General features: G+C 42.2%; 1 protein-coding gene across 1 annotated transcript in view; it reads right to left on the bottom strand.

Moving 5' to 3' along the window:
• The window catches only part of TBC1D9 (TBC1 domain family member 9), a 119305-nt gene that overhangs the window by 51636 nt on the left and 39789 nt on the right, over positions 1–27880 (bottom strand). The window contains exons 2-3 of the mRNA XM_035023021.1: positions 19595–19705; positions 5958–6076 (exon numbers count right to left, since the gene is read on the bottom strand). Of these exons, the coding sequence (XP_034878912.1) occupies positions 5958–6076; positions 19595–19705 (230 nt within the window). The remainder of the gene's footprint in view (positions 1–5957; positions 6077–19594; positions 19706–27880) is intronic.

Raw genomic sequence — 27880 nt, 5'->3', positions numbered from 1 at the left:
CTCACGTGGGCTAATACCTTTCCCCTGGACCACTTAGCAGGGCTCTGACCTAAAGTCAGAGTAAGGAGAATACTAGAAGGGAGTGATGTATAACAAAGCAAATGATACCCATGTTTTGAGTGGAAAAACATTCAAACGGCATTATTCCAGATCTACTAAATAGCATGCTTCTAGAATGCTCATCCAAGTTTAAAAAACAAGATATTTCTTTTTTTTATTATTTATTTATTTATTTATTTATTTATTTATTTATTTATTTGACAGAGAGACCGCGAGAGAGGGAACACAAGCAAGGGGAGTGGGAGGCTGAGCAGGGAGCCTGATGCGGGGCTCGATCCCAGGACCCCGGGATCATGACTTGAGCCGAAGGCAGACGCTTAACGACTGAGACACCCAGGCACCCAAAAACAAGATATTTCTAATATGAGAGAATTTATGAGGATACGGAACTAAGAAACAACACTCTGGAACACTCCAGGGCCTAGTACATAACATCAACAGACCAGGCCTTGCCAACTAATTTCAACAGTAAAGTCCCCATAGGGTTCAACTCCCAACTTCCCCACCTTTAAGGGAGAGGGTCCAGAAATGCAGAACTTTTCCTTAGTTTGCTTGTAATTTCTTAGCCAGGTGGATAATGGAACAAAGGGATGGCACGTCTCCTTCTTTTATGTTCTACAGGTTCTACATGACATAAAATGGGTTATCCTGGTTCCAGACAACAGCTTCACCTAACTGAAAAATTACTACAATCCAAATATTTGGGATGCCTAATATAAATTTAAACACACAAACGACATTGACACAGAATTCACAAAAAGGAAAACTAACTTAGCTAACATGAAAAAATGTTTAACCTCATAATCAAAGATAGAAAATTAAAACAGTATGATCCCATCTTTTACCTATTAAGCTTGGAAAACGATTTAAACCAACCAGAATACTGAAAAGTGGTATAACTGCACAGGGATTCGGGCGCCTGGGTGGCTCAGATGGTTAAGCGTCTGCCTTGGGCTCAGGTCATGATCCCAGGGTCCTGGGATCGAGTCCCGCATCAGGCTCCCTGCTCAGTGGAAAGCCTGCTTCTCCCTCTGCCTCTCTCTCTATCTCTGTCTCTCATGAATAAATAAATAAAATCTTTAAAAAAAATAATAATTGCTCAGGGATTCTCATATACTGACAATCTCTACTAAGTTCCATGAAAAATGTGTAAACTAACTCAGTAATCAACATTTTGTAACTTGTAATCTATCCCAAAGGAATGAAACAAAAACTATAGGAGACCTTATATGAACAAGTGTTCACTGTATTGTATTACTCTTTGTGCCTGTCCGCGTTGGTCTAGAAGCTAAGGGACTTCTAGAAAGAGAGGAATGGTGAGGTCAATAGTGGGATTTATTCCATTATTAAAATAACTAAAAATTATATAACAATACCAGTCAAGGAAACAAAGACGTGATATAAAATTATATGCACAGTAAGACTACTATTATGATAAAATGCACTCCAGAAATCTAGAAAGAAATACACAAAATGTGATCTATGGGTTTGGATTATGGTTGCCTCTGTAGTTAATGATTACATTTATAATTTATAGAAGTTAATTAAATCTCAAAACAAATAAATTTGTTGGTTCCCTTCATTATTGGACAACTGGGAATGCTTAAAGCATTCATTTGCACATGAATGGCATTCTTTCACACATAATTGCATTAATAGCAATTCCTTCCTCATAATTGGTTTCAGGGGAATTAAATGTGACATTTTTGGTATAATGGAAACAGTGAGAAGAATGGCTATTTGACATAATTGTCCTTGTTTTATTTTCTGGGTGTTTTTGTATGCTTGTTTTTCTTTTCCTCCTGGCTATTGTCACTTCTAAGCAATTTGTATCTATTGCCCAAAGACGGCACCATCTGAGGGAGGACTAGCAAAACCTAACTGGGGACCTCAGTAATGGCTCCTGCATGGGGACGAGGGCTCACGCCTATCCCCGCACCAGTCAGCTGCCCCCTGCAATACGGTCAAATGACTGTCAAATGAGGAACCTCACACTCTCTCCGTTTCCATTACTTCCCAGAAATTCAGCCATTACTTCCCAGAAATTCAGACACGTGACTCAGAAATGAAATGAAGAAGTTATAAAATCAGATGGGTTTTATCAATAAAACAACTCTCAGTTATTTGAGAACACTCTTTTTGTTTGGAAGCTCCTCCCAACTTCAAACTGACCCTGCCCAACATCTTCCCTGCTCCCATTTTTACCCTCTTCACTACCTGTCTAGTTTCTTTAATTATGACCACGGAGTAAAACCTGAAATCAGCCATCCCGAAGCAGTGAAAAATATCCATCCTGAGGGGCAAAGGGTGGGAGAAAGGAAGAGGCTGATATATGCGCTTTTGTGTTGCTCAGCCCTCCCTAATTTTATGTGGTCCAGTTAAAATTCAGTCCTCTCCCTCAAAAATATCAGACCCTAAAAACCAATGATATTCCACTTCTTTTTCTGATTATAAAACTACTACTTGCTCCTGTAAAAGTTTAGTGAAAGAGAAGAAATTGACCATTCTGTGTAATTTTAATGAGAGGTGAACTATCAGATCACTTCCTAGAATTCTTCCTTAACCTGGGGGTAAAGAAAGGCTTTCTAACGATGACTAAAAATTTGGAAAGAATTCGTAATTTTGACTAAGTAAAACATTTAAATGTTCCATGGCAAAAACTATCATGAGCAAAGTCAAAAGACAAATGACAAACTTAGGGAAAATATCTATGATATATATTACCGATAAAAGGCTAATGGCCTTTATATAAAAGAACTTTTAAGAATCAAAGAAAAATAAGACCAAAAGTCCCATAGAAAAATAAGTGAAAGACATGAGCAGAGAATCTAGAGAGATATAAAAATGCCCATTAAACATTTAAAAAGATGTTCAACTTCACTCATAAGTGAGATAAATGCAAATTAAAACACTAAAATATTTTCCCATCAGATTGGCAAAAACTCAAAAGCTTGATAATCTGCTTTCTTGGTGAAGTTGTGGGAAAACAGGCATTCCCATACACGCCAGTGGGAATGTAAGCTGGTACAACTCCTGTGTGTGTGTTGGCGGGCCGGGGGGGGATTTGGCAATATGAAGTAAAATGACACATGCATTTACCCCTTGACTTGGCAGTACCACTTCTACCAGTTTATCTTAAAGATAGATCCCCACAATACAAACACACACACACACGTAGCCATGTATATTATTATAGGAATTATAATTGTATGTACAATTATAATTGTATATTATATGTTTGTGTGCATGTGTGTATGTGTGTGTATATATATTTATAATTGCAAAATATTGGAAACTACTTAAATGTCCAAGGGTAGAAGAGGGCTGATTTCTCTACAGTACATACACACATAATATGCACCTATTAAAAAGAATCAGGCACTAAATGCAATGTGGGATCCTGGATTGGATCATGGAATAAAAAAAGACATGAAGTGGAAAAACTGGTAAAATCCAAATAAAGTCTATAGTTAACAATATATTTTTTTTCTAAAGATTTATTTATTGGGGCGCCTGGGTGGCTGTTGGTTAAGTGTCTGTCATGATCCCAGGGTCCTGGGTTTGAGCCCCGCATCAGGCTCCTTGCTCGGCAGGAAGCTTGCTTCTCCCCTTACCTGCTGCTCCCCCTGCTTGTGCTCTCTCTTTCTCTCTGACAAATAAAGAAAATCTTAAAAAAAAAAAAAAAAAAGATTATCTATTTGAGAGAGAGTGAGTACGTGTGCAAGAAAGGGTGAGCAGGGGGACGGTCAGAGGGAGAGGGAGACAATCTCAAGCAGACTCCACACTGAGTGTGGAGCTTGATGCGGGCTTGATCTCATGACCCATGAGATCATGACCTGAGCCAAAACCAAGCATTAGATGTTTAACTGACTGAGCCACCAGGGTGGCCCTGTAGTTAACAATATTGCATTAATGTTCATTTCTTAGTTTTGATAAATATACTATGGTTACAGAAGATATTAGTATTAATGGGAGCTGAGTGATATGGTCTATGGGAATTCTCTTTCCTATCTTTTATAGTTCTTCTGTAAATCTAAAAATTAATATTTCAAAAAAAAAACCAAACTACTAAAATGTTTTTTAAAAAATGAACACAACATGTGGATACTCTCTATGAACTGATATGAAGTATTACCCAAGAGTTATTGAGTGAAAAGAGCAAATGCAGAGGAGCATAAGTACATGAAGACTGAGGTATAAGAATTAGAGAAAAATAAGAAAAATACACATATCTGCCTCTTTTTACAAAAAGAAACACAGGAAGGATAGACCAGATAACAAGGAAGTTGGTTAACTACAAAAAGCTGGGGAGAACAGGGTAGCAAGGAGTAGAAGGCAGTAACACTTTGGGAAATTTAAACTTTTGGAAGCATGTTATTATTTTCTGCATGTAAAAAATAAAATTAAACTAACAATGCAGCAAAGAAGAAAGGGCCTGAAACAAAGCGAACTGAAACAAAGGGCTGATTCCAGGGCTGGGACAGAGAAATTACAAGATGAGTCTGGGACATGGGGACACCTGGGTGGCTCAGTGGGTTAAGCGTCTGCCTTCAGCTCAGGTCATGATCCCAGGGTCCTGGGATTGAGCCCCGCATCCGGCTCTCTGCTCAGCGGAGAATCTGCTTCTCCTTCTCCCTCTGCCTGCCACTCTGCCAACTTGTGCCCTCTCTTATCTTTCTGTCAAATAAATAAATAAAATATTTTTTAAAAAAAGAAAGAAAGAAAATCTCAAATTGTTTATTATTGGAAAAGGCAAAATTAGTCAGTCTACAGTGGAGAACCTGGGTAGGTAACACCTTGCTGGGTCTATCACCCATGAGGGGAGATATCATGTGCCTCCAGAAATGATACTCTTAAAAGGATGTAAGATTACTTATGAAGTGCTCCACCTGGGCATGCATAATCAGAATCAAATCCTAGGAAACATCGGACAAAACCCAAGACGAAAAAATGTCCCGTTAAAAAAAACAGAACCGCATACTTAAAAACATGAATGTCATCGGGGCGTCTGGGTGGCTCAGTCATTAATCATCTGCCTTTGGCTCAGGTCATGATCCCAGGGTCCTGGGATCGAGCCCCGCATCAGGCTCCCTGCTCCACGGGAAGCCTGCTTCTCCCTCTCCCACTCCCCCTGCTTGTGTTCCCTCTCTCACTCTCTTTGTCTCTCTCTCTCTGTCAAAAAATAAATAAAATCTTAAAAAAAAAACAACAACAAACATGAATGTCATAAAAGACAAAGAAAGGCTATAGAAACGTTCTAGATTGAAGGAGACAAGAGATGAAAACCAATTCAAATGCTTCCCAGACTGGATCCTGCGCTGGACTGAAAGGGAAAAAACGCCAGACAAGACTGGAATATGTGCCAAATATTAAAGTATAATGTTAATGTTAAATTTACTGAAGGTGATAACTGCAGTGTTATTATTTAACAGAATATTCTTAGAAATACACACTGAAGTATATGGGGGGAAATTCCACTCAAATAGAAAGTAAATGAGCACTCAAATGATAATGTAAATGGGGTAAAATGTTAACAATAAGAGAATATGCAAAAGGTCGACTACAGGCTCTTGTTTTTTCAACTTTTCTGTAAGTTTGAAATTGTTTCCAATTAAAAGTTAAAGCAAGGGCGCCTGGGTGGCTCAGTCGTTGAGTGTCTGCCTTCGGCTCAGGTCATGATCCACAGGGTCCTGGGATCGAGCCCCACATCGGGCTCCCTGCTCGGCGGGAAGCCTGCTTCTCCCTCTCCCACTCCCCCTGCTTGTGTTCCCTCTCTCGTTGTGTCTCTCTCTGTCAAATAACTAAATAAAACCTTTAAAGTAAATAAATAAATAAATAAATAAATAAATAAATAAATAAATAAAAGTTAAAGCAACACAAAGCAAACGACCCACTACCTGTATTTTTCCTCTCACGAATGTGGTGACATCATTCTCGTTTTCAAAGATGGAGAGTGTCTGCAGTAGATTCTGCTCAAGCCATTCCCAGTGTTCGGTGATTTCTTTTCTGGAACCGCCTGTATGAACAGTAAGATGATAAAAAAAATAATAAAATTTTGGGAATTTAAAAGATACTTAAACAGGTTCACTTCATCAGTGTCACTAAAGGAGACCACTGTCCCAACAGCTCTGCCTTTATTTTATTTATTTATTTTTTTTTAAAGATTTTATTTATTTATTTGACAGAGAAAGACACAGCGAGAGAGGGAACACAAATGGGGAGTGGGAGAGAGAGAAGCAGACTCCCCGCCGAGCAGGGAGCCCGATGCGGGACTCGATCCCGGGACTCCAGGATCATGACCTGAGCCGAAGGCAGTCGCTTAACCAACTGAGCCACCCAGGCGCCCCAACAGCTCTGCCTTTAAATGTTTTCTTCCCTTCAGATGAAACACAGAAGACACCTAAAGATAGGGAAACCTGAGAGTAAGCACTGATCAGGTGGGTTCAGAAACTCTCCTAACACTGTCTCCAGTAGAAGTTAGCAACATTTCTCCCACTCAGGTCTCTGGATTGGGACTTGAGCACAACCCTCTGCTTGTCTCCCTCCTAGAACCTGCACTGCACAGGGTAACCTAGATCTTGTTAGGATACTAGGTTACAGTTGTTAAGTTGCAATGATTTGAGAGCTTTCAGATGCCCCTGGAGGTTTGATGTAACCACCTCCTATAATGGGCAAAAATGATCCTCACTCACTTCAATTATGAATGAGATGTGAAAGGGGATGATCGCTGGAGAAGAGCTGCCTGGCTCTCGCAAGCACAGCTGCCTTGAAATGTAATGGGATGAGGTCATCCTCACAGCCTCCGAGCAAGTCACTGCACTTGGGTCAGGGGTGAGAAGCATTAAGTCACCTCGCCTGGCAAGCTCCACACTGAAACCACCCCAGCCTTGTAGCATATGTACCCGGCACTGCTCTCCGCTCACAACTGCAGGGTGTCACACGGAGGCGTGCCATCAGGATGTGGTTGTAAAGATACTGGGCTAAATTCCTTCCCCTTCCCCTTTTATTCTTGCTCTGGCATTGTTAATGATCTTGCAGATAACCATGTTTTATAAATCATTCATATACATATAGACAAATCGTATGCACTACTCATTCCAGAATTAAGGAATAATTTTCTGATTCCACTGGTTCAACCTCCAGGTATCTCCTCAGATTTCCAAGCTTTCTTTTCCTTGATTTCTTAACAGTGTCTTTTCTTCTCTTGGTCCTCTGTCACCAGCAATTCAAGGTAAGTCAGAATCTCACTCTGACTCCTGACAAAGAAGGGCGGGAGACACGAGTGTGTCTACAATTATACTCAGAACTGTAAGAGCGGGGCGCCTGGGTGGCTCAGGCGTTGTTAAGCATCTGCCTTTGGCTCAGGTCATGGTCCAGGGTCCTGGGATGGAGCCCCAGATCGGGCTCCCTGCTCAGCGGGAAGCCTGCTTCTCCCTCTCCCGCTTCCCCTGCTTGTGTTCCCTCTCTCGCTGTGTCTGTCAAATAAAGAAAGAAAATCTTAAAAAAAAAAAAGAACTGTAAGAGCAGAACTAAAATCTCCTTGAGGTGAGGTAGGCTTGAGGGGTTTCAGAACCACTGTTTAAGGAAAGGAAAAACAAAACCAAACCCAAGTTCGTTTTCTTTTATTTTAAGACTAAACACCAAAACCGCCTACACGGAATACCGATGGAGAGGCTGAAAAGCAGATTTGTTAGTGGGGAGGCAGCCCTGCGAAAACACGAAAGAACAGATTGCAGCTCTTTTGGGGCATTACCCATGGCCTACTTATTTGGGTAAAGGCAACTACGATGTCACGGAGAGAGCTAGAACTCAGGACACCTGGGTCCCCCTCCCTCTGCCACTAGCCAGTTGGGTGGCTTTAGACAATTTGTTTAATCTGTAAAATGGAGATGAATGAAACATACACACACACACAAACACACACAACAAACCCTTACCCATCTCAGAGCAATGCTATAAAAATCCCAAGGAATCATGTCCTCAGAGATAATTTGGAAAAGAGGAAATATTTTTCAGATGCAAAGAACAATGTCCATTTGAAATATTTAGGAGAATGAGTCATTTTGGAGTTTACCAGAGGGCTTTAAAATATTATACACTTTAAATTTTTAAATAGTTACTGGAAAAAAATTTTTTTAAAAAGATTTTATTTATTTGAGAGAGAGCAAGCAAGTGTGAGTGGGGGTGGGGCAGAGGGTGAGGAAGAAGCAGACTCCTTGCGGAGCAGGGAGCCCGACTCAGGGCTCGATCCCAGGACCCCAAGATCATGACCTGAGCCGAAGGCAGACGCTTAACCGACTGAGCCACCCACGCGCCCCAGTTGCTGGAAAAATTTCTAAAGTATACAACGCCCTTCCTTGTCTGTAAACAGGTCCCTACTATCACCAGCTGTGACTGGCTGTGATAGATAGAGCCCTGTTAATGCCTGCCATGAGCCCTCCACCCCGGCCACCCGTGCTTGCTGGCCTCTCAGATGTGTGCACCTCAGGACAGAGGCACCCCTGGAGACCCACGGGCCTGCTGAGCTTCTGCAGACCTGCCGGGCACAATTCTCAGCGTCTGTCTGATCTTGTCTTCTGCCCCTGCCTATGTTGATTGCAGATGTGCCTTCCAGAGGCTGGTTTTCACACGGTCAGGCTACTGGCTGCTATCTCACCATGCTCTGCCCTTGACCAGGTAGTCACTCGAGGTACTGGACTTTGAGTTCCTGTTACATTGGCTCTGGAATCCAACCTCAGCTCAACCTCACTAATCCTCAATTATCCTGAATAGAAAAGTCCACCAGCTACAAGACCTAGGATAGAACAGGTGTGCTTTCAGCTTTGCACATGTTGCCTTCAAAGTGTTCTTTCTGTCCCTCTGAAACAAATAATACATTATATGTTAAAAAAAAAAAAAAGAAGAAGAAGAAGAAAGCAGGAGGGGAAGAATGAAGGGGGGGAAATCGGAGGGGGGAGATGAACCATGAGAGACGATGGACTCTGAAAAACTAACTGAGGGTTCTAGTGGGGAGGGGGATGGGAGGATGGCTTAGCCTGGTGATGGATATTAAAGAGGGCATGTACTGCATGGAGAACTGGGTGTTATACGCAAACAATGAATCATGGAACACTACATCAAAAACTAATGATGTAATGTATGGTGACTAACATAACATAATAAAAAAAAAGTGTTCTTTCTGTACATATTCACGTAAGCACACACACCCACCCACACACGCAGGGTAAAAATGGTGTATATGCATGCATATACTCATTCAACAAACATTTACTCATACTTCCAATTGTCATGGATAGAATACAAAGACATTATAGCTAATTCCCAACTTTTTCTTTTAAATATATACTTTTGAAGATTTTATTATTCATTTTTAGACAGAGAGAGAGAGCACAGGGGGCTGAAGAGAGGCAGGAGAGAAAGAGGAAGAGGAGAGCGTGGAGCCCGACACATAGGACTCCATCCCATGACCCCGAGATCATGACCTAAGACAAAATCAATTGGATGTAACCAACTCCGCCACCCAGGCGCCCCTCCCATCTTTAAGTAGGCCAGCCGAGCACTCTTGTACCGAATTTCAGATTTACTATAAACATTGTTTCCCCACCTCCTGCCTTCTCTGCTGTCCCAGGACCTGCTGTGTCCCACCCCGTTGCACTGTCCATCATTTCCATGATCTCTATCTCCTACCACCTAACACCATTTGCACCACTGGCTCTTCTACTTCTTGCTGCCCAGAATGTAAATCCCCACATTTCTATCTTCTATTGCTACCACTGCCCCCCACTGATGCTGCTAGTGTGGTTTCCATTCAGCTCTCCATCTCCTGTTGCTTCTCCCATACTTCTGAGGGTCACATAAAAAGACTAGGCTTCTAGAGCTATCCTGAGCCACTCACTGCTCCCACGTATAGGAAAGGAGCCGATACGGCATATCTCCACAGCTTTAGGTCTTGCAACCCTTTCAGCGTACCCGGTGCCTTGGGCCTACTTCTGTACTACCAAACCGGTTTTGGAGGTTTCTTCTGGCTCTATCTACATCTAAGATATCAAAGTTCCAGAAGACTGAACTCTAGATAAGGAAGGACTTTGTGTACCATTATATGAAACCATTATCACCATATTTGAGAAGAGAAAAAAGACACAAACGCCATCAGCCAATGGTAGTTTCAGGAATTACCTATGGATACTTACCTATACCCAACAATACTTTCTAGGGCAAGTAATGAAATGTACCTTCTACGACAAAAACACCACATTCTCTGAACACTTTCCTAAATGTTCCAGGTTCTGGGGACTAGAAGTATGATCAATACCGACAAAGCAGAGCTGGATTCCCTGACCCAGCAGACAAGACAAATTCTGAAGATGCCACTCTTGTAAAAATTATTTGTGAAGTCACGTGTCCATTTCTGTACACTTCTCACTCCAGACCCAAGAGTCCACATTACCTCTCAGAGATCACAGAGCAAATGTCCTACTGTTTGAGACCTACTGTTGCTTTGCTGGACCACTCTTCAGGAATGAGCTAAACTCCAAAGGAAAAATGTTGGAATCCTAACTGTTCCTTATAAATAACTCTTTCCTTTCTTAAGACACTAAATACAAGTGCTGCAATATTTAAGATCTTGGAAGTTTTCTTTGGTTATTTTTTAAGGTGAGGTAACATGGAGCTCTTGTGCTGTGAATAGGGACTGGTCTATTTACTCAGCAGTTTTTTTGTTTTGTTTTTTTAAGATTTTATTTATTTATTTGACAGAGAGACACAGCGAGAGAGGGAACACAAGCAGGGGGAGTGGGAGAGGGAGAAGCAGGCTTCCCGCTGAGTGGGGAGGCCGATGTGGGGCTCGATCCCAGGACCCTGGGATCATGACCTGAGCCGAAGGCATTAACGGCGCCCCCACCCAGCAGTTTGAACAGAAGGTGTTAGATGCTCAGAACAAGAAAGGAAGGGCTTGGCTGTCCATTTTCTGGAAAGGCTTCATTTATAGAGATACAGCAGGAAAAACAAGCTGACCTAACTGTGCAATCAGCTGGCACAACAAAGAAAGCCAGTCTTGGGAAAGAGAATCCTCCAGAAAATCCAAGTTAATCCAGGTTAAAGCATTCTGCTGTGGTAAAAACTAGATCAACACCTGATGGGCTTAAGGTTACTTAGAAATTAATTTTAGAAAAATGGGAATCTTTTATCTTTCGGAGTGGTGGTTTTGTTTTGTTTTGAAGAATACTAGCCACAGGCTCTGTGCATATATCTAGGCAAAATTTGAACATTCTTTAAGATGATGAAAAATACAAAATCATCCTAGTCTAATTTCTCATCTAGCTTTAAATGTATCTTAAAGTACATAAAGGCTGCTTGAAATAAAAAGGAAGAAGCATTAAGATGGAACCATGATTTGATTCTATCATATCTGGCCTCTGAGGATTAAGCACAAAGGCTTACAGCCCTACTGATAGATAATCAGCAGATATTTCTTTGTGATGCATGATTACCTAGCTCCAAAACCTATACTTAAGGATGAATACCTACCATTTACATCGGCATGGATGGAACGGGAGGGGATTATGCTAAGTGAAATAAGTCAATCAGAGAACGACTGGTTTCACTCACATGTGGAATATAAGAAACAGTGCAGAGGATCATAGGGGAAGGGAGGGAAAACTGACTGGGAAGAAATCAGGGAGGGAGCCAAACCATGAGAGACTCTTGAATCTGAAAAACAAGGAAGAGGAGGTGGGTGGGGGGATGGGGCAACTGGGTGATGGGCATTAAGGAGGGTACGTGATGTGATGAGCACTGGGTATCATATGCAACTGATGAGTTATTGAACATTACATCTGAAACTAATGATGTTGGCTAATTTAGTTTTTTTTTTTTAAAGGATGTTATTTAGAAAAACAAAACAAAAACCCAAAAAACAAAACCTACTTGAGCGCAATAAGTATGACTAGAGGTTAGATTACTTGGAAGAAGAAGAAGCCTGGTTATCAGGCAGACAATATCACATCATAGAACAGAACACAGGCTTTGATGTCAAAAAAAGTACAGCTGGTTTCAAAAGTACACATACTGACTCTGTAATCGTAGGTAAGTTCATTTCTTTGTGCTTCATCTTTAATATGTAGGTAACAACACCTGCCACACTGGATTGTGCTGGGGATTAAAGAAGATTATACACACATGTGAAGTCCTGAGCACAGGTCTAGAGTATATAAAGCACTAAATAAACAGTTACTTTTGCTATTACCATCGCAAGCAATAGACAAAGATCTCATCTTGACTTACGACGCTGGAGGTATTTCTAACTTCTGATGTCAGGGCGCTGAAACATCGGCTGGTTAACCCTTGCCTGACTAACATGCATTCAGCAGAAATCTCTCTGGCCATGGCATCATTATGTTTGTACTGCTAAGTGTACATATTACTGGAATGAGGCGTGCATAGAACAATTCCTTGTGTAACTACTGTTAAGCTTCTTACATAACTGCTTAAATCTCTTATGGGCCATAACAATATGCTCATGGCTTTATAACCACTTTTTTTTTTTAAGATTTTATTTATTTATTTGTCAGAGAGAGGGAACACAAGCAGGGGGAGCAGAGGCAGATGGAGAAGCAGGCTCCCCGATGAGCAGGGAGCCCGATGCGGGGCTCGATCCCAGAACCCTGGGATCATGACCTGAGCTGAAGGCACCCAGGCGTCCCGCTTTATAACCACTTTGAGAAAAGAGAAGCCCAGGTAACTCATCCAGCCTTGACTGTAAGATTCCTACAGTCCTGGATGTGGTTGATGTCCTTATTTTAATTTCACTTAAGTGCCAAGGTCTTTTTCCCACTCTGATGGGGAGAAAGTAAATGGCTATCTTTCTGGAAGGCAATCAAGCTAGGGACACTAAAAAAGCCTTACAGATATGTATATTTTTGACTCAGCATATCTATTCCTATAAATTTATCCTCAAGTGATAATTAAAGGAATGTGAAAAGATTTTTTTTCAGAGGGTATTGATTAAGGTTGTTCAAAATGCAATTAACATTAGGGGAAAAAAGACTCATGTTTCCGATAATAATGTATCAGATAAATTATGTTACGCACACAATAAAATATTATCTACTCATTAAAACATGTCAGAAATAGGTTTTATTGACATGGAAATGACACGACATATACATGAAAAGACATATGACATATCATGACATATGGCATATACGTGTGTGTGTGTGTGTGTGTATACAAAGTCTTTGTATACAAAGTCTAAAAGGTGATTTGGAGGGGCCCCTGGGTTGCTCAGTCAGTTAAGTGTCTGACTCTTGGTTTTGGCTCAGGTTGTGATCTCAGGGTCTTAAGATCAAGCCCCATGTAGGGTTTCGAACTCAGCGAGGAGTCTGCTAAAGTTTCTTTCTCCCTCTCCCTCTGCCACCCTCCACACTCGTACGCTCCTTCTCTCTTTCTCTAAAATAAATAAATAAATCTTTAAAAAAATATAAAAAATAAATAAAAGGTGATCTGGAGTGTGGTATTGTTTTTAAATTTTATTCTTTTTGCTTATCTTTATTTTCTAATTTTCTGCAATGAACATGTATTACTTAAAGAAAAAAAACAAGTTTTTTTTTTTTTAAGATTTATTTATTTATTCTAGAGAGAGAGAGAGAGCATAAGCAGGAGGGGCAGAGGGAGAGGAAAAGAGAATCCCAAGCAGACTCCCTGCTGAGCGCAGAGCCTGACATGGGGCTAGACCCCACAACCCTGAGACCATGACCCAAGCCCAAATCAAGAGTTGGATGCCTGACTGCGCCCCCCAGGCACCCCACAAGTTGTTTTAAGCTGCTGTGTTCCCAAAGATGCAAGAATAGTTTTTGAGATACCCGGACCAAGAAAGGATGATAAAATGCCAACTTCCACATTACATGTATTTCATGTGGATGGCAACTAAATTACCCCACATATTCTCTCTCTATTGTACAGAAATGGCAGGAGCAGAACCAACTAGCAATCTTTAATTAAACTCTGGGTCTTACCAGCTGCTGACTACAAGAATGCTTAATCATAAAGGCCAGTATGGTTCTACTCAAAAAGTACTGGGCTAGGAAGAGGGAGACCTAAGAATTAGGTCTCAGCTCTGCACTAACTAGCTACAACTAGGATTGTGAACTTGGGCAACTCACCTTGCCTCTGCATCCTACTAAAATAAAACCGTTAGGCAAGATGGTGGCTAAAATAGCTTTCAGTTCTGAAAACGAATGAGCATCTAGGCCCAGATGAAATTCTGGGATGGTAAAGAAAAGAGAAACTAAATCAACAGGCAACCAAATCAAGGCACCATGCAGGGCTGTGTCATCAGTGAAGTGCCCATCAAACACACATTTCCTTTATCAGTCCTGCTGAAAAGTCAGATCCAGAGGGAATTGTCATCATCTCCTTCTTTCTATTTATTGCTCTTCTCGGTGGTCCCAGAGCTCCTCTGTAGACCACGTCCTTGGAGTTACCATCATTTTTATGTGTCTATATTCTCACTGAGGCTGTATAACCCTTCTTACTGTTAGAACCTTCTAGCTCTTCTAATGGGAAGAGCCAAATGGGTTGCCTTCTACTGAAATCCACTGAAGGCCAAGGAGGGCAGAGGACTGGGCTCTCTCCTGCCTCTGGAGCACCAAGTACAAAACATCCGCTGCTGAGGGAAGACCTATAGCTGTTTAGCTTCCTAATGAGAGCCTCAGATGAAAAATAGTCAACTGACTGCTGGGGAGAGGGGGAGACTGTCAGAATATAATGAGCTCAACAAAGCTGGCTAGACAAATTCCTATGGTACTGCTTCCTTTATGTCCGTAAGAGATGGCAAAAGGTGTAATTTACTGCACAAACCACTGAGCAAAATGCAATTCAGCAGGCTAGAATTGATGGCACAATGGAGTATCAACTGAAGAGAAAGGTGGTCTGGATGCCTCGGTGGCTCAGTCGGTTAAGCTTCTGCCTTCAGCTCAGGTCATGATCCCAGGGTCCTGGGATCGAGCCCCGCATTGGGCTCCCTGCTCAGCGGGGAGCCTGCGTCTCCCTCTCCCTCTGCCCCTCCCCTCTGCTCATGCTCCCTTCCCTCTCTCTCTCTCTCAAATAAATATTTAAAAAAAGAAGAAGAAGATTAGAAGCAGCTTATGAAAATAATGTTTCACCAAATAACTCTTGCTTTTTTTCCACCCTTCTTTCTATATGGTTCATATTATTGCCAAGCGCCAGGTGACCGACTGCTACGTTGGGAGTAAGCGAGACTCTGCAAAAGACTCGCTGTGACTCAAGTCTAAGGCAAGTCAAATGACTAGGATTTACCCCTGCTCTTCTACAGAAAGTGGTCTCTTGAAGACACTGATGGTTGATGCTCCCTTGAATCCCACTTACACGTTGCAGATTCACGACATGCATGGCGTACAGCAACGTTTTGCAATCCTGTGGATTCTACAGGGCAGTGAGCTAGACTCACCTGGTTTTCTGCTGACACTTCTCTTACAGCAAAGATTCATGAAAAGTCAAGCAAATTAAAAAGCTCTTGACACGCTGTCCCACCAAATACCAACTTTGTAGTTTATAAAAAAAAAAACAAACATTAAAATGACAAACCAAAAGGTCAGCATATCAGAGAAATCTGAAAGCTGACAGCTTCCGCTCTTAAAATCCTCTCCTGAAAGGGAGCCAGCAATTTGGGTTTTAAATGGAAATCGATAAGAAGGACTAATGGGTGAATGGGACTTTCACGCTGGTTGTCACTTCCGTGGAGTCTTAAACAAGGAAATTCTGGAGGTATCTCTATGGGTAATCAATATATACAAAAGCTAAAGCTGTTCTGGGCTTATTATAATGAGATCATGCAGTTGTGACAGGCATTATTTACTGGGAAAATGAAAGTACACCTCTTTGTGGTATAAAGTATGCCATCAGCATGTACTGCCTCGTGTTCCTTAGTGTTGGTTTGGCAAATAATCCAGGAATAATTCAGCTTTGTAACTCTGGGTTCTTTCCTACACGAGCATTCACAAGAGCATCTGCTTCAGAGAATGGCAAAGCCTCAGAAACTGAGAGGAGTAGTGATGTCAGGTCACAGGGAAAGAAGAAAAGCTTAGGGCTGAGCCGGCAGGAAAAGAAGAGTCACAGAGGCACAAACCAGAAGCTCCCCTCAGTGTAAATGCACACTGCCTGGCAAGTCCAGGTGCCTAGAATTGCTATAAGGAGAGAAAGGAGAGCTCTAAGGAGCTCCAGGCTCCAAAGGATCTCAAAAGCCTCCGGACACAAGTGGTAGGCAGGCTGGAAGGTGAGAGAGAATGTGTCAGTGTCCTTTCCACACCCTTGTTAAGTGGCCCTGCCGGCTTTCTAATTCTCTTTCTTTTTACTTCGTCACTTGCTGACTACAATGTCTATTTTAACACATTCTAGAATGTTTGCCGACTAAATGTGACGCATTCCCACCAACCACCTCAGGACACGTCCCCCTCGACAGGAGCTACTGGGTCCTTCCTCTGTGTATTGAATGACGGCTTAGAGGAGCCTGGGTGGCTCGGTAAGCCGGTCTTCTTCAGGGTCCCAGCTTCCCTCTTCCTGTAGCCTTGATCTCCTTCCTCTCACTCCAATCCCCACCCTTCACTCCCAGGTGGTTTTCTCCATGCCCTGCACCCTGATGCCATGCCTTCATTCACCAGAATGCATAAATGACTGATATATTCCATCATTTCTCATGGGCCTGTTTGCATCTAAACCAGAATAACTCGAAAGGGATCCAACACTACAATGCTAGAATTTCAGGTACCATTAAATCCTTGAGGGAGCATTCCGAGGGCACCAGGGCCTTCCAGCAGCTGGAAATCACACCCAGATAACCTCTCCTACTGTGTAAAAGCCCAGCTGAGATTCTTGCATTTAGTTGGGCACCCTGCAATCACCTGGCCCTGTGTGGTACTGGTTCACACTGGGTTATAATTGAATATTTACTTCTGTTCTCAAGAGCAGAGACCGGATCTAATTACCATTATATCTTTAGATCCTAGCACAGCACTTCCTACTGAGTGGAGATCAACTTAAAGACTGAGCAAAGTCAACTCAAAGAGCTCCCAATGGCCAAAGCTAGAATGATTTGAGGAACAAAATAAAGTAGCACTGGACTCTCCAAAGTATAAAATCAATATGCATGATTCCATACTGATAAAAATAATTGAATAAATTAAAACTCCCCACTCCTTAAGGGTGGGCTGTGGTATAGTGACCTCCAGAGAGTGAACAGCATGGCAAGGGACAGAAAAGAATAACAGTGGAGAAACCCAAAAAATACTACTTCAGCTGGATGACTGAGGAAAACCTCATCAGTCATAAATTAACAATATGTACCCTTACTTGACATAATGTGATAAAAATAGCACTTTATCTCTGTGATCTCCCTCAACAAAAATCCATCACCTTAGCCTAAACATGAGAAAAACATCAAATTGCAATAGAGGGAAGTTCTACAATATACTTGACTAGTATCCTTCAAAACCAGCAGGGTCATCCAAAACAAGGAAAGCCTGAGAAACTTCCACAGCCAAGAGCCTAAAGAGACATGATAACTAAATATAATATAGTATCCTGGATAGGGTCTTGGAACAGAAAAAGGACATTAGGTGAAATCTAAATAAACTATGGCTTTGGGCGCCGGGGTGGCTCAGTCATTAAGCATCTGCCTTTAGCTCAGGTCATGATCCCAGGACCCTGGGATCGAGCCCCGCTTCGGGCTCCCTGTTCAGCAGGAAGCCTGCTTCTCCCTCTCCCACCCTCCCTGTTTGTGTTCCCTCTCTTGCTGTGTCTTTATCTGTCAAATAAATAAATAAAATCTTAAAAATAAAATAAAATAAAATAAACAAACTATGGCTTTTGTTTAGTAATAGTGTATCAAGAGGCGCCTGGGTGGCTCAGATGGTTAAGCATCTGCCTTTGGCTCAGGTCATGATCCCAGGGTCCTGGGGCTGAGCCCCAAGTCGGGCTCCCTACTTGGTGGGGGAACTGTTTCTCCCTCTCCCTCTGCCTGCCACTCCCCCTGCTTGTGCTCTGTCAAATAAATAAATAAAATCTTAAAAAAAAAGAGTAATAGTGTATCATTATGGGTTCATTAACTAAAACAAATGTACCATACTAAGATGTTAATAATAAGGGAAACTATGTATGTGGAGGGCAGATGGGAGCTCTCTGAACTCTCTGATCTAAGACTGTTCTGAAAAATAAAGTCTATTAATAATAATAAAAAAAATCGGGCGCCTGGGTGGCTCAGTTGGTTAAGCGACTGCCTTCGGCTCAGGTCATGATCCTGGAGTCCCGGGATCGAGTCCCACATTGGGCTCCCTGCTCAGCAGGGGGTCTGCTTCCCCCTCTGCCCTCTTCCCTCTCGTGCTCTCTGTCTCTCATTCTCTCTCCCTCAAATAAATAAATAAAATCTTAAAAAAAAAAAAAAATAATAATAATAAAAATCAAGTGGAGGTAAAAAAAAAAAAAATGAAAAAAAAATTAAGTGCTCAGTGCCCTTGCTTTTCCTATGGTTATTTGCAAAGCCACATGCAAACAAATAACTAAAAAAATCTTGGCCAGGGCGCCTGGGTGGCTCAGTCATTAAGCATCTGCCTTCGGCTCAGGTCATGATCCCAGGGTCCTGGGATTGAGCCCTGCATCAGGCTCTCTGCTGGGTGGGAAGCCTGCTCCTCCCTCTCCTACTCCCCCCTGCTTGTGTTCCCTCTCTCGCTGTCTCTCTCTGTCAAATAAATAAATAAAATCTTAAAAAAAAAAAAAAATCTTGGCCACTTTGGATTAAAAATTATTTTCTTTTTTTTTCAAGATTTTACTTATTTATTTGATAGAGAGATAGAGAGAGTGCACAAGTAGGCAGAGCAGCAGGCAGACCTTCAGCTCAGGTCAGGACCCATGACCTGAGCCGAAGGCAGCCACTTAACCAACTACCACCCAGGCGCCCCTAGATTAAAAATTCTTGTGAGAGATCCAATAATGGCAGGGCTGCTGACCACCATTTTAAACACAGGACATTATTATAGATTATGATCAGGGAAAAAAAAAATCCCTACTCAAGTAGGAAGTACTGTGCTCAGATATGTATTGCTGAGTGCACACAAGTAGTCTCCATGTTCCTCTTCATTTCCCAGCTGCCCATGGAGTTAAGCTGGGGTCATGCGACTGGTTCTAGGCAACACAGTGTGAGTGGAAGTGGGGTGTGACACGTCCCGCCCAGGGAGTTAAATGTGGGTGTGCCTCTATCTCCCATTTTTCCCTTCTAAATCATCCTCCCATGGAGGCTTCGTGTCATTACAGTTGGAGAAGGCCACGGGATCCAAAGGAGACTTTGCCAGAGTGAGAATGGGGTAGACAAAGGAGCCATTAAGATTTGGAGTTTACCTGCTGAAGTGGCTATGCTTAATTACTCTAAAATACCAAGTGATTGTATTCCCAAATAAAGGGTCCTTCCCTTCTGGCAGAAAGTTGTTAATCACCAGATTTCTCCATATTTCTAAATATTGCTACTTACCACAGGCGATGGTCCAATAGACCAAAGAGTCTGGAGTCTGGTAAAGGATTCGGTAAGGAGCCACCCGGGCACTGGAGTCCAGCACAACATCAAGGGTACCCACGAGAAGGCCTGAGGGTGGAGAAGAGAGAAGAATGCTTAAGGGTCTCCCCAGTGCTTCCCCCAAATTCCCAGAGGCAGTGTCAACATACCCTTTCTGTTAGACCTCCCAATGCTCTTCCCCTCCAACCCTTCTCGACAGCCCCTCTCTTGTTGCACCCCACCTTGGCAAAGTCTTCATCTTAAACAGTCTGATGCTGACTCTACATTACTTTTTCCAATAACCTCCAAGAGAAACTGCCTAAGTTGGAAGGCAGTCTGCTGGTGTCAAAACTAATGGGAGGCTGACAAAGCTGGGAGCTCGGTCCCTGGCAAATGCCCGTACTTACAAATGCCTATTTAAAATAAAAATAAGTAGGGGCGTCTGGGTGGCTCAGTCGTTAAGCGTCTGCCTTCGGCTCAGGTCATGATCCCAGGGTCCTGGGATCGAGCCCCACATGGGGCTCCCTGCTCTGCGGGAAGCCTGCTTCTCCGTCTCCCACTCCCCCTGCTTGTGCTCCCTCTCTCGCTGGGTCTCTCTCTGTCAAAATAAAATAAAAAATAAAAATCTTTAAAAAAAAAAATAAATAAAATAAAATAAAATAAAAATAAGTAGGGTATTAAGCACTTATGTGTTGGTGTCTCTGCTTTATCTACATTATGCCCAGTGTGCATTATGTCTTCCCCCTTTTCACCGAAGAAACAAATCCTTAATTTGAGTAACTTGTCAAGGCCTGGAAGCAGTCATGTCTATCTGAGTCAGTGTGCCAGGCTGGCCTACATATTATTTTAATCTGTCCCACTTTTCTTTGTATTGGAAAAGTATAGGTTAGCTCAGCAAACATCAAGTAAGTACCTACTGTGGGCAAGGCAAACCCGGCAGGCACAAAACAGTAAGACAGAGTCCTTAAGGTATGTATAATCTAGTAGGGGAGAAGGCAAAGCAGTGATTTTCACACTTGTTTAGGAGTGAACAAGGGCTGTGAAACAAGCATTTCCCCACCTCAGTGGCAGAGTCCTTTAGCATTTGTCACATCAGTCATTAAAACCAGAGATGGCTGGAGATGACTGCCCTCCTCAATGATGCAGTAACTAGGCTGAGGGTCAGGAAAGGCATTGGGGTAGCATACGGTGGCATTCTGTGGGACAGGAACCTCACTGATCTGTCCAGACCCCAGGGGGAAACTCGCCCATGTCATCCAAGTCCAGGATGCCTGAACAGTCAGCAAATGAATTTACCTATTTATTCATGAGAAATGCAAATACTCAGTGCACCAATGCTCACTTAAGAAGAGGCAGCGTCTTCTCTTTCCAGGAGTGCAAATCTATCTTATAACCACCATTCCTCCAACATCCCCACCTCCTGGAAAGTGTGCCTCCTTTTTCTATCCCAACCTGGGATTAGGCACCGGACATTTTCTTCATTATTCTAATTAACACGGACACACAGACACACAAATTCCACAAAGTCAAATAAACTAGATCCCTTACTTGACAGGATGAATCCAAAAGATCCCCATAAAGTAAATGCCCAGAATTATTCCAAAAGTTGGATGGAAATCAGCACAGAGTGGGATTTGGACTCAGAAGAACCAATTAGGAACTCTGGATAGTTTTCATCTTAGGGCAAGGCATCTTATTTTCAATGCCTTGGTTTTCTCAAGGATAAAATGGAAGACAACATCACAGTTACGAGATTGTTCTTGTAATAAGACGGAATATAATAGGATTTAAGGGCAACAGGCTGAGTGGAATAAGAGGTTAAGAAACCAGTCTGGAACTTGCCAAGACACTCTTTTATTTAATTTGACTTCTACTTAGACGGCATGTCTATTAAAAATGGCTTTGGGATACTACTGATAAGTGCTTGAGGTTGACGTGGGGAGGCGAAAGGTCCCCAGGCTCCCTTGCTCTGCTCCTGCTGAAAATAAGCAGCATACTGGGGACCACGAAGCTCAGTGCCTGGCTCAAAGCAGGATTTTCATGAAGTTCTGCTGAATCTGAACCGTAAGTTCTTCTGAAACTGTCACCACTAGTATCTCCTGACATGTTGTCTTGGAACAATGTCTTGAGGTTTGGTTCCCACCATATCACCACATGGAATACCTTGATGTGCACGATACCAATGAAATTCACTTCCTTCTGCTCTGGCAGCCTGGGGTCATAGAAAGAGCTGTATCGCTGAGTCACCTAGTGTTCAGACGAGCTCAGTTCTGGCTCTGACTCTGTTATAAGCAGTTCTGTGGTGTGGACATGCCACTTAACTTCTCGTTGCTTTGACTGGCTCAGTTGCAAAGTGATCATAATAGCACTTGCCTTCCTGAACCAGGGTTATTAATCAAAAAGCCTACAGGAAGTTAACCATGGGCAAGTCCTACAGTTGTCCTTGGTCTTTGTCCAAGGACAGGAACCCATTTAGGTTCACTCCAAACCACAGTGACCATAGCTGACCTGAACACACCAGGAAAAACAAACTTTCACTAAAGTGGAAATTAATTCATTTGTGTGATCTGGCCTGTATGAAATACATTAAAATCCCTACGGCTTGTAGTTTTCCAAAGGGTAAATTTCCACATAATGCCACACATGTATGCATTTTTGTTTTCTCTACTGTGGCGTGGATTTACTGCAAAGACCTCTAATTACTTTTCAATTATCTGCAGATGGAAGAGTATATTAACAGGAAAAGCAGAAAAGAGTGCTCCAGCTAAGCTGGATTCCCTTCACTGTTAACTAGAAATACAAGTACATCATTCGTAACTGAGTGTTTGTAATACTTCACTCTTTTTGAATCAAAAGAAGAAATGAAACCCCCACAATACTGGAAATGGCACATACATTGGTTCTAAGGAACACGCACTGCAGTCTGGGCTTAGGGAATTCAGCCAAGGATTAGCCTACATGGTTTAATGAGCCTCTAAAAGACTGTCATCACACATAAAGGTTCTTCAAGGGCAAGCACAGCTCACTGGGCAGAGCAGCCAACAGAAGTGGTCCCAGTTCTGGAATTCTTCAGTCCTGGCCCTGCCACTACCCCCCTCTCACACCCAGCCTCCCTGAGCCTCAGTTTCCCCATCCTTAATGTCTCACTAGACTTGTATATTCTGTAACACACAGGAGGGAAGGCCCCTGAAAAGGTTCAACCTGATCCACTCATCTTGACCACCACAAAGGTCCCCAAGTGAAATCCACCTCCAATACCCATTATCCTAATTAACAAAATCTCCAGTGTCACTCAGGGACAAAGAAAACTGAGTTGTTTAAGGAAGACCCCCCTCCCCCCAAAGTGAGAGCTTCTGATGAGATACCAGCTCATCAACGCTGAGTGTGGATTCACAACTTGGCACCACCAGCTCCACCAAGATTTAGATGAAAACGAACAGGTACATACATACCTACTATAGGTATAGTACATACTATAGGGTCCATGCTGAAATATGTTAAACTACAGACAGTATAATATTGTAATACGCACATGAGGTGCACGTACAATTAGAAAACTGTTGTGAAAATTCTTTGAAAACTTAAGGTACTAGATATTCAGACAGAAAGTAATACTGTGAATCGAGGTATGCAGTGGGCCAGCCAAATCAATAAATACACTCTTCCACATTAACCCAGACTCGCCCTTTCCCTTTGTAACACTGAGCAGAATTCTCCCTCTATTCGGAATGTTGTGCTTATCTCACTTCCCACTGCCTTAAATGACAAACTCCTAATTGTTTAATATCTCTCTTTCTATCCCTCCTCCCCTCCAAGTTCTGCTTCTGTAGTACCTATTGAGTTTATTTAAAGTTACCTGTACATTTTGCCTCGTTCCACATCTCCTCCTCTTTCCAGAAGACCTCTTATGGAGGAGGCTGACTCTTTCTGACTCCTAGGTCCTACCCTTTGCTTGGCGCGCAGTAAGCCCTGAACACATGTTTGATCAATGGATGAGTTCCCTAGTTTTTGAAAACCTACATAAGTTATCACTGTGCTGCCTAAACGCTATGGATGCAAAGAATCAAGACTCTGGGAGAGGGAAAATATTCCTCCTATAGCCCCTATCCACACAGAATCCTGCAAGATGGGAAATCTGAGCCAGAGAATCCAATCCTCCCACCAACACCCCCCCAAAGAAAAAAACCAACCCAGCAATCAAGATTTTCTTAGAAGTTTTATTACTCATACCTCTGAAATGGCTGTCAAAATACTGAACCTCTTATCATTTCCCACACAAAGCGCTGTTTTAGCAGCTGCTCTGGTCAGCTCTTTCTGGTGTTAAACAATCTTTGATTGCCTGAGATAACGAGTCAAATTATGGCCCTCAAAATAACTCTTCCCCACATCTACCTATTGTATTCGTTCAGAGGCATCATGTAACATAAAAATGCTGTTTTCAAGGAGATTCAGAAAATGCTGCAAAATTGGTACGTTGAGGCTTCCCATCTGCCTGTGGGTACTGGAGGGGGTGTGACACACACAGAGTCATCACTCGCTCGGCTCCCGTGTGAGGAGAGTGTGGACATGTAGGAATGTGCCCGTGACAATGATCGATCACCTACTGACGATCTTGGAATTACTTAATGTCAAAGTGGACAAGGTCCTAAAGCTCATTCGGCCTTCCTCTACCCCCTTGGCCATGCAGCCAGCCAGAGGTCTACAATGACCATGGAAGCAGAAAGGTCAAGGGCATGGGCAATAATAGTCCCTCCTCAGAGAATGCCACGGATGCCCTAAGCACTATTGTTCAAGGACATATTGCAAAACCACAGAAGAGTATAGGAAATTACAAATACATGCGCCACTACTCTGACTTTTAACATCTGGCCTCATCTGCCTTTTTTTTTTTTTAAACAAAGAAAATGTAACACACATAGCAAAGGTCCCTTTAATGTCTCCTCGATCCTATTTCCCTCTCTCCATTCACCACCGCCAGCTTGTTTTGTATTCTCCCCATCCAGGTCCTTAAACTTTTATCGCCCCACGTGTACGTACATGAATGCACACTTTACACTGATGTGTACTTTAAAATTTGCATTAATGATACGAGTAGATATTGTTTGGCAACCTGTTTTCACCCAATAAATTTGATTCACTCATTTTAAATGCTGTATAATATCCACTGTATAAATATAAGTTACTCTTTTTCCTAATAAAGGACATTTGGGTTTATCTCCAATTTTTTTCTTATAATAGGCACTGTAATCATTTTCTTTGTATATGACGTTTTAAGCGTGTGAAAACATTTTAGAATGGAATTGTTGGGTCATAGGGTAAGTGCATCTTTAAACCTTATCAGACATTACAAAATTGCTTTCCAAAGTGATTGTGCCAACTTACTCTCACCAGGAAAGCCAGACAATATGTTTCTCTACAATGGTCCCAACACTTAGTATTATCAGTGTTTGGTTTTTTGGTTTTTTATTTTCACCAGTCTCAAGGGTGAGAGATAGTATCCATTTGTTGTTTTTGTTTTTAAGTAAGTTCTACACCCAACACTGAGGCTTGAACTCAAAACTCTGAGATCAAGAATTGCATGCTCTACCAAGTGAGCAAACCAGATGCCCCTCCATTTGTTGCTTAAATTTGCATTTTTCTAATTATTAATGAGTTTGAGTATCTTTTCCTATTTATTGGCTACTCAGGTTTTCCATTCTGTGAGCTATTTGCCTTTCCCACTGAACTGACTTGTGCTGGAGATCCAGTTCAGAGATTCGGAGTTTACCATTTAGAAACTTCCACGAATGTATACCCTGATCAATTCATTTCACCAAATACCCACTGATCTCCCTAAAGCCAGACAGGCAGTATACTTGGACTTACTTCTTTATATATATTCTATATAAATGGAGGAATTTGGGATCAGTATCTGCAAACCCCTCTGCATTGCTCGCATGGAAAGTTTCTGTAGGTCACAGGCTCCCACCTTCTCCAACCTGCTGCTCCCAAGTTGCTGGTACATCCCCTGTAAGTCTTAGCACTGACTAAGGTTACATGCTCTTAGGCAGAAAGTAAACAGTAACACCCAGAAGCAACTGCTGACAGAGTTATAACCTCCAGCCACACCACAGTTTTTACACTTCTCTTAACGAATCTTGTTTGTAGTTTCTTCCCATCAGTCTGAGAGCTCCTGGAGGGCAGGCACAGCCTTGTTTACCTTGGAATTCCCAAAGCCTATAGAAAGTCCCTCAAGTTATGCTGAATATTTATAAATTGGACCACAAAGTTTTCACTTTAATGGACACTGGGGGAAACCAAAAATTATTTTCAAACCTTATTCAGCTACCATAGTACCTAATAAGTTCTAGCAAATTGACCTTAAATAATTAAAATTGTCTAAGAATCATTCAATGAATGGAGACCAATACTTGAGAAAAGGTTGGAAAATCCCACTTCAGAGAGCGCAAGGTAATACAGATCAAACTCACATCTAAACTTTGTACCATGGGAGATCAACTTCTCTAATTTTGGAAGTAATCTGTCACTTTTTAATGAATATCGAGATTTATCTGGAATTAAGATGGATCAAAAAAAGAGATATTTAGGGAAAGCACAAGTCTTTCTATTCTACTTTTGGAAACGAGTCCAGAGATGGGCAGCTGTTGCCAAAAAAGCACAAAATTACCGCAAAGTTTAACCAGTTGAAACTCTTGCACCCACACACGGATTGGTAAACAATTTGTCTGCATACCATACTGGCCAAGGGACCAGGTGAGAGATTAGGAAAACCATCCTACGTGCCCAGCAGTGAAGGGGAATGCTGGAATTGCCAGGTGAGGGGTCAGCTCCAGAGCTATAAACGCACCCGAGTTCACAGTGTCCCCATGACCGATGTGAAGGTATACATAGGCTACTGCAGCCCAGCTCCAGTATCTCTGAGAGGGGCCATGTCTGTTCTCTGGGGAAGGAGCTGAGGAACGTAGGGGTACTGGGGGAGACGCCTGGGGCTGGAGATGGGGGCAATGAGCTTTCTCAGTTTCACAACCCCAAAGGGTCTAACAGCCTTTCTCAAGTAGGGGTTGTACTGGCTAAAAGGGAGAGACCAATCCCAATACTGGGATTCTACCCTTCAGTGTAGAACTGTCTGGACATGGTTTTATTTTAAGTATTGCATACGTCCTAACCCCTCTAGCATGTTTAGGTAAAAACAGTTTCTCAACACAGTTCAAACCACTGTTGTTGGTTTAACAGGCCATCCACAACTCTCTCCTCTCAACTTCAATAGCTGTCTGTCATGACCCCACCCCAGCCACACATATATCATGGCCGCCTTACAAGATGACAATGCCTCTCTCTTCACAGGACAGAGGAGAGAGCCCATCTTTTACACACAAACACACACACACAGACGGATTTGTCACCATTGGTGGAAAGACGAACTAATGAGAAGTCTGGTAGCATAGGAATAATACACTGCCAACTCTGTCAATTAGGAGAGTACTCCTCAAACCATTTGTGATCAAAAATCAGTTTGGTTTTACTTTCCCATCTGTTATAGACTGATACTTCTGTAAAATATGGTACATGTGAAATATTATTATCTCTAGAATATGAAAAAAGACAAAAACAAGCCTCCAATTTTTTTAATTATTTAATTCAACAAATTGCTCTAGGTTTGTAAATGCTTAATCCCAATTTCTGTTCTTTAGCTCAAGGCAGTGGTAACACACAGGTTGCAAACTAGTACTTAAATAGCACTAAATCAGGGAAGGGAAGGCTGGAGGGCAGTAATTTTCTTGGGACTGTGTTTTTATTAGAATCATATGCAGTTTTAAAGAGCACATTCAATCTATAATACACATTTTTATGTGGGAAATTAAAACAATGGTCTACCCACTGCAAACTAAAATGAAACTCAACAAAATCATTTCTCAGTTGAAGGCAAGAATACATGAATGGGGGAGGCATGAGGTTTTTGTTGTATATTTATCCCAACCAAGGGCAGTGGTTTAAAAGTGTGGAAAATCTACAATCCTGCATTAGATGAGCCCTGGGAGACCCTTGATGCAGTTCTTACAAAGACAGAGGCAGGCTCAGGGGCAGAAAGACAAAGCTTGGGGAGGCAGAGCACTCCGGAGTCTCTGTAGTATTTCAAGCTAATTCTGGATTGCAGGGTCTTTGAATGTCATGCTTGCTTATATTAAGTACAGTAGTTCCTTATCCATGGTTTCACTTTCCTGGGTTTCTCGTACCCCCAGTCAACTGCCATCAGAAGTAGATGAC

Source organism: Mirounga leonina, unplaced genomic scaffold, assembly GCF_011800145.1.
Source record: "Mirounga leonina isolate KUSES-001 unplaced genomic scaffold, KU_Mleo_1.0 Mir_176, whole genome shotgun sequence".
Classification (NCBI taxonomy): Eukaryota; Metazoa; Chordata; class Mammalia; order Carnivora; family Phocidae; genus Mirounga; species Mirounga leonina.
Note: the sequence above shows the minus strand (reverse complement) of the source record. Positions and strands in the feature narration are given on the sequence as shown.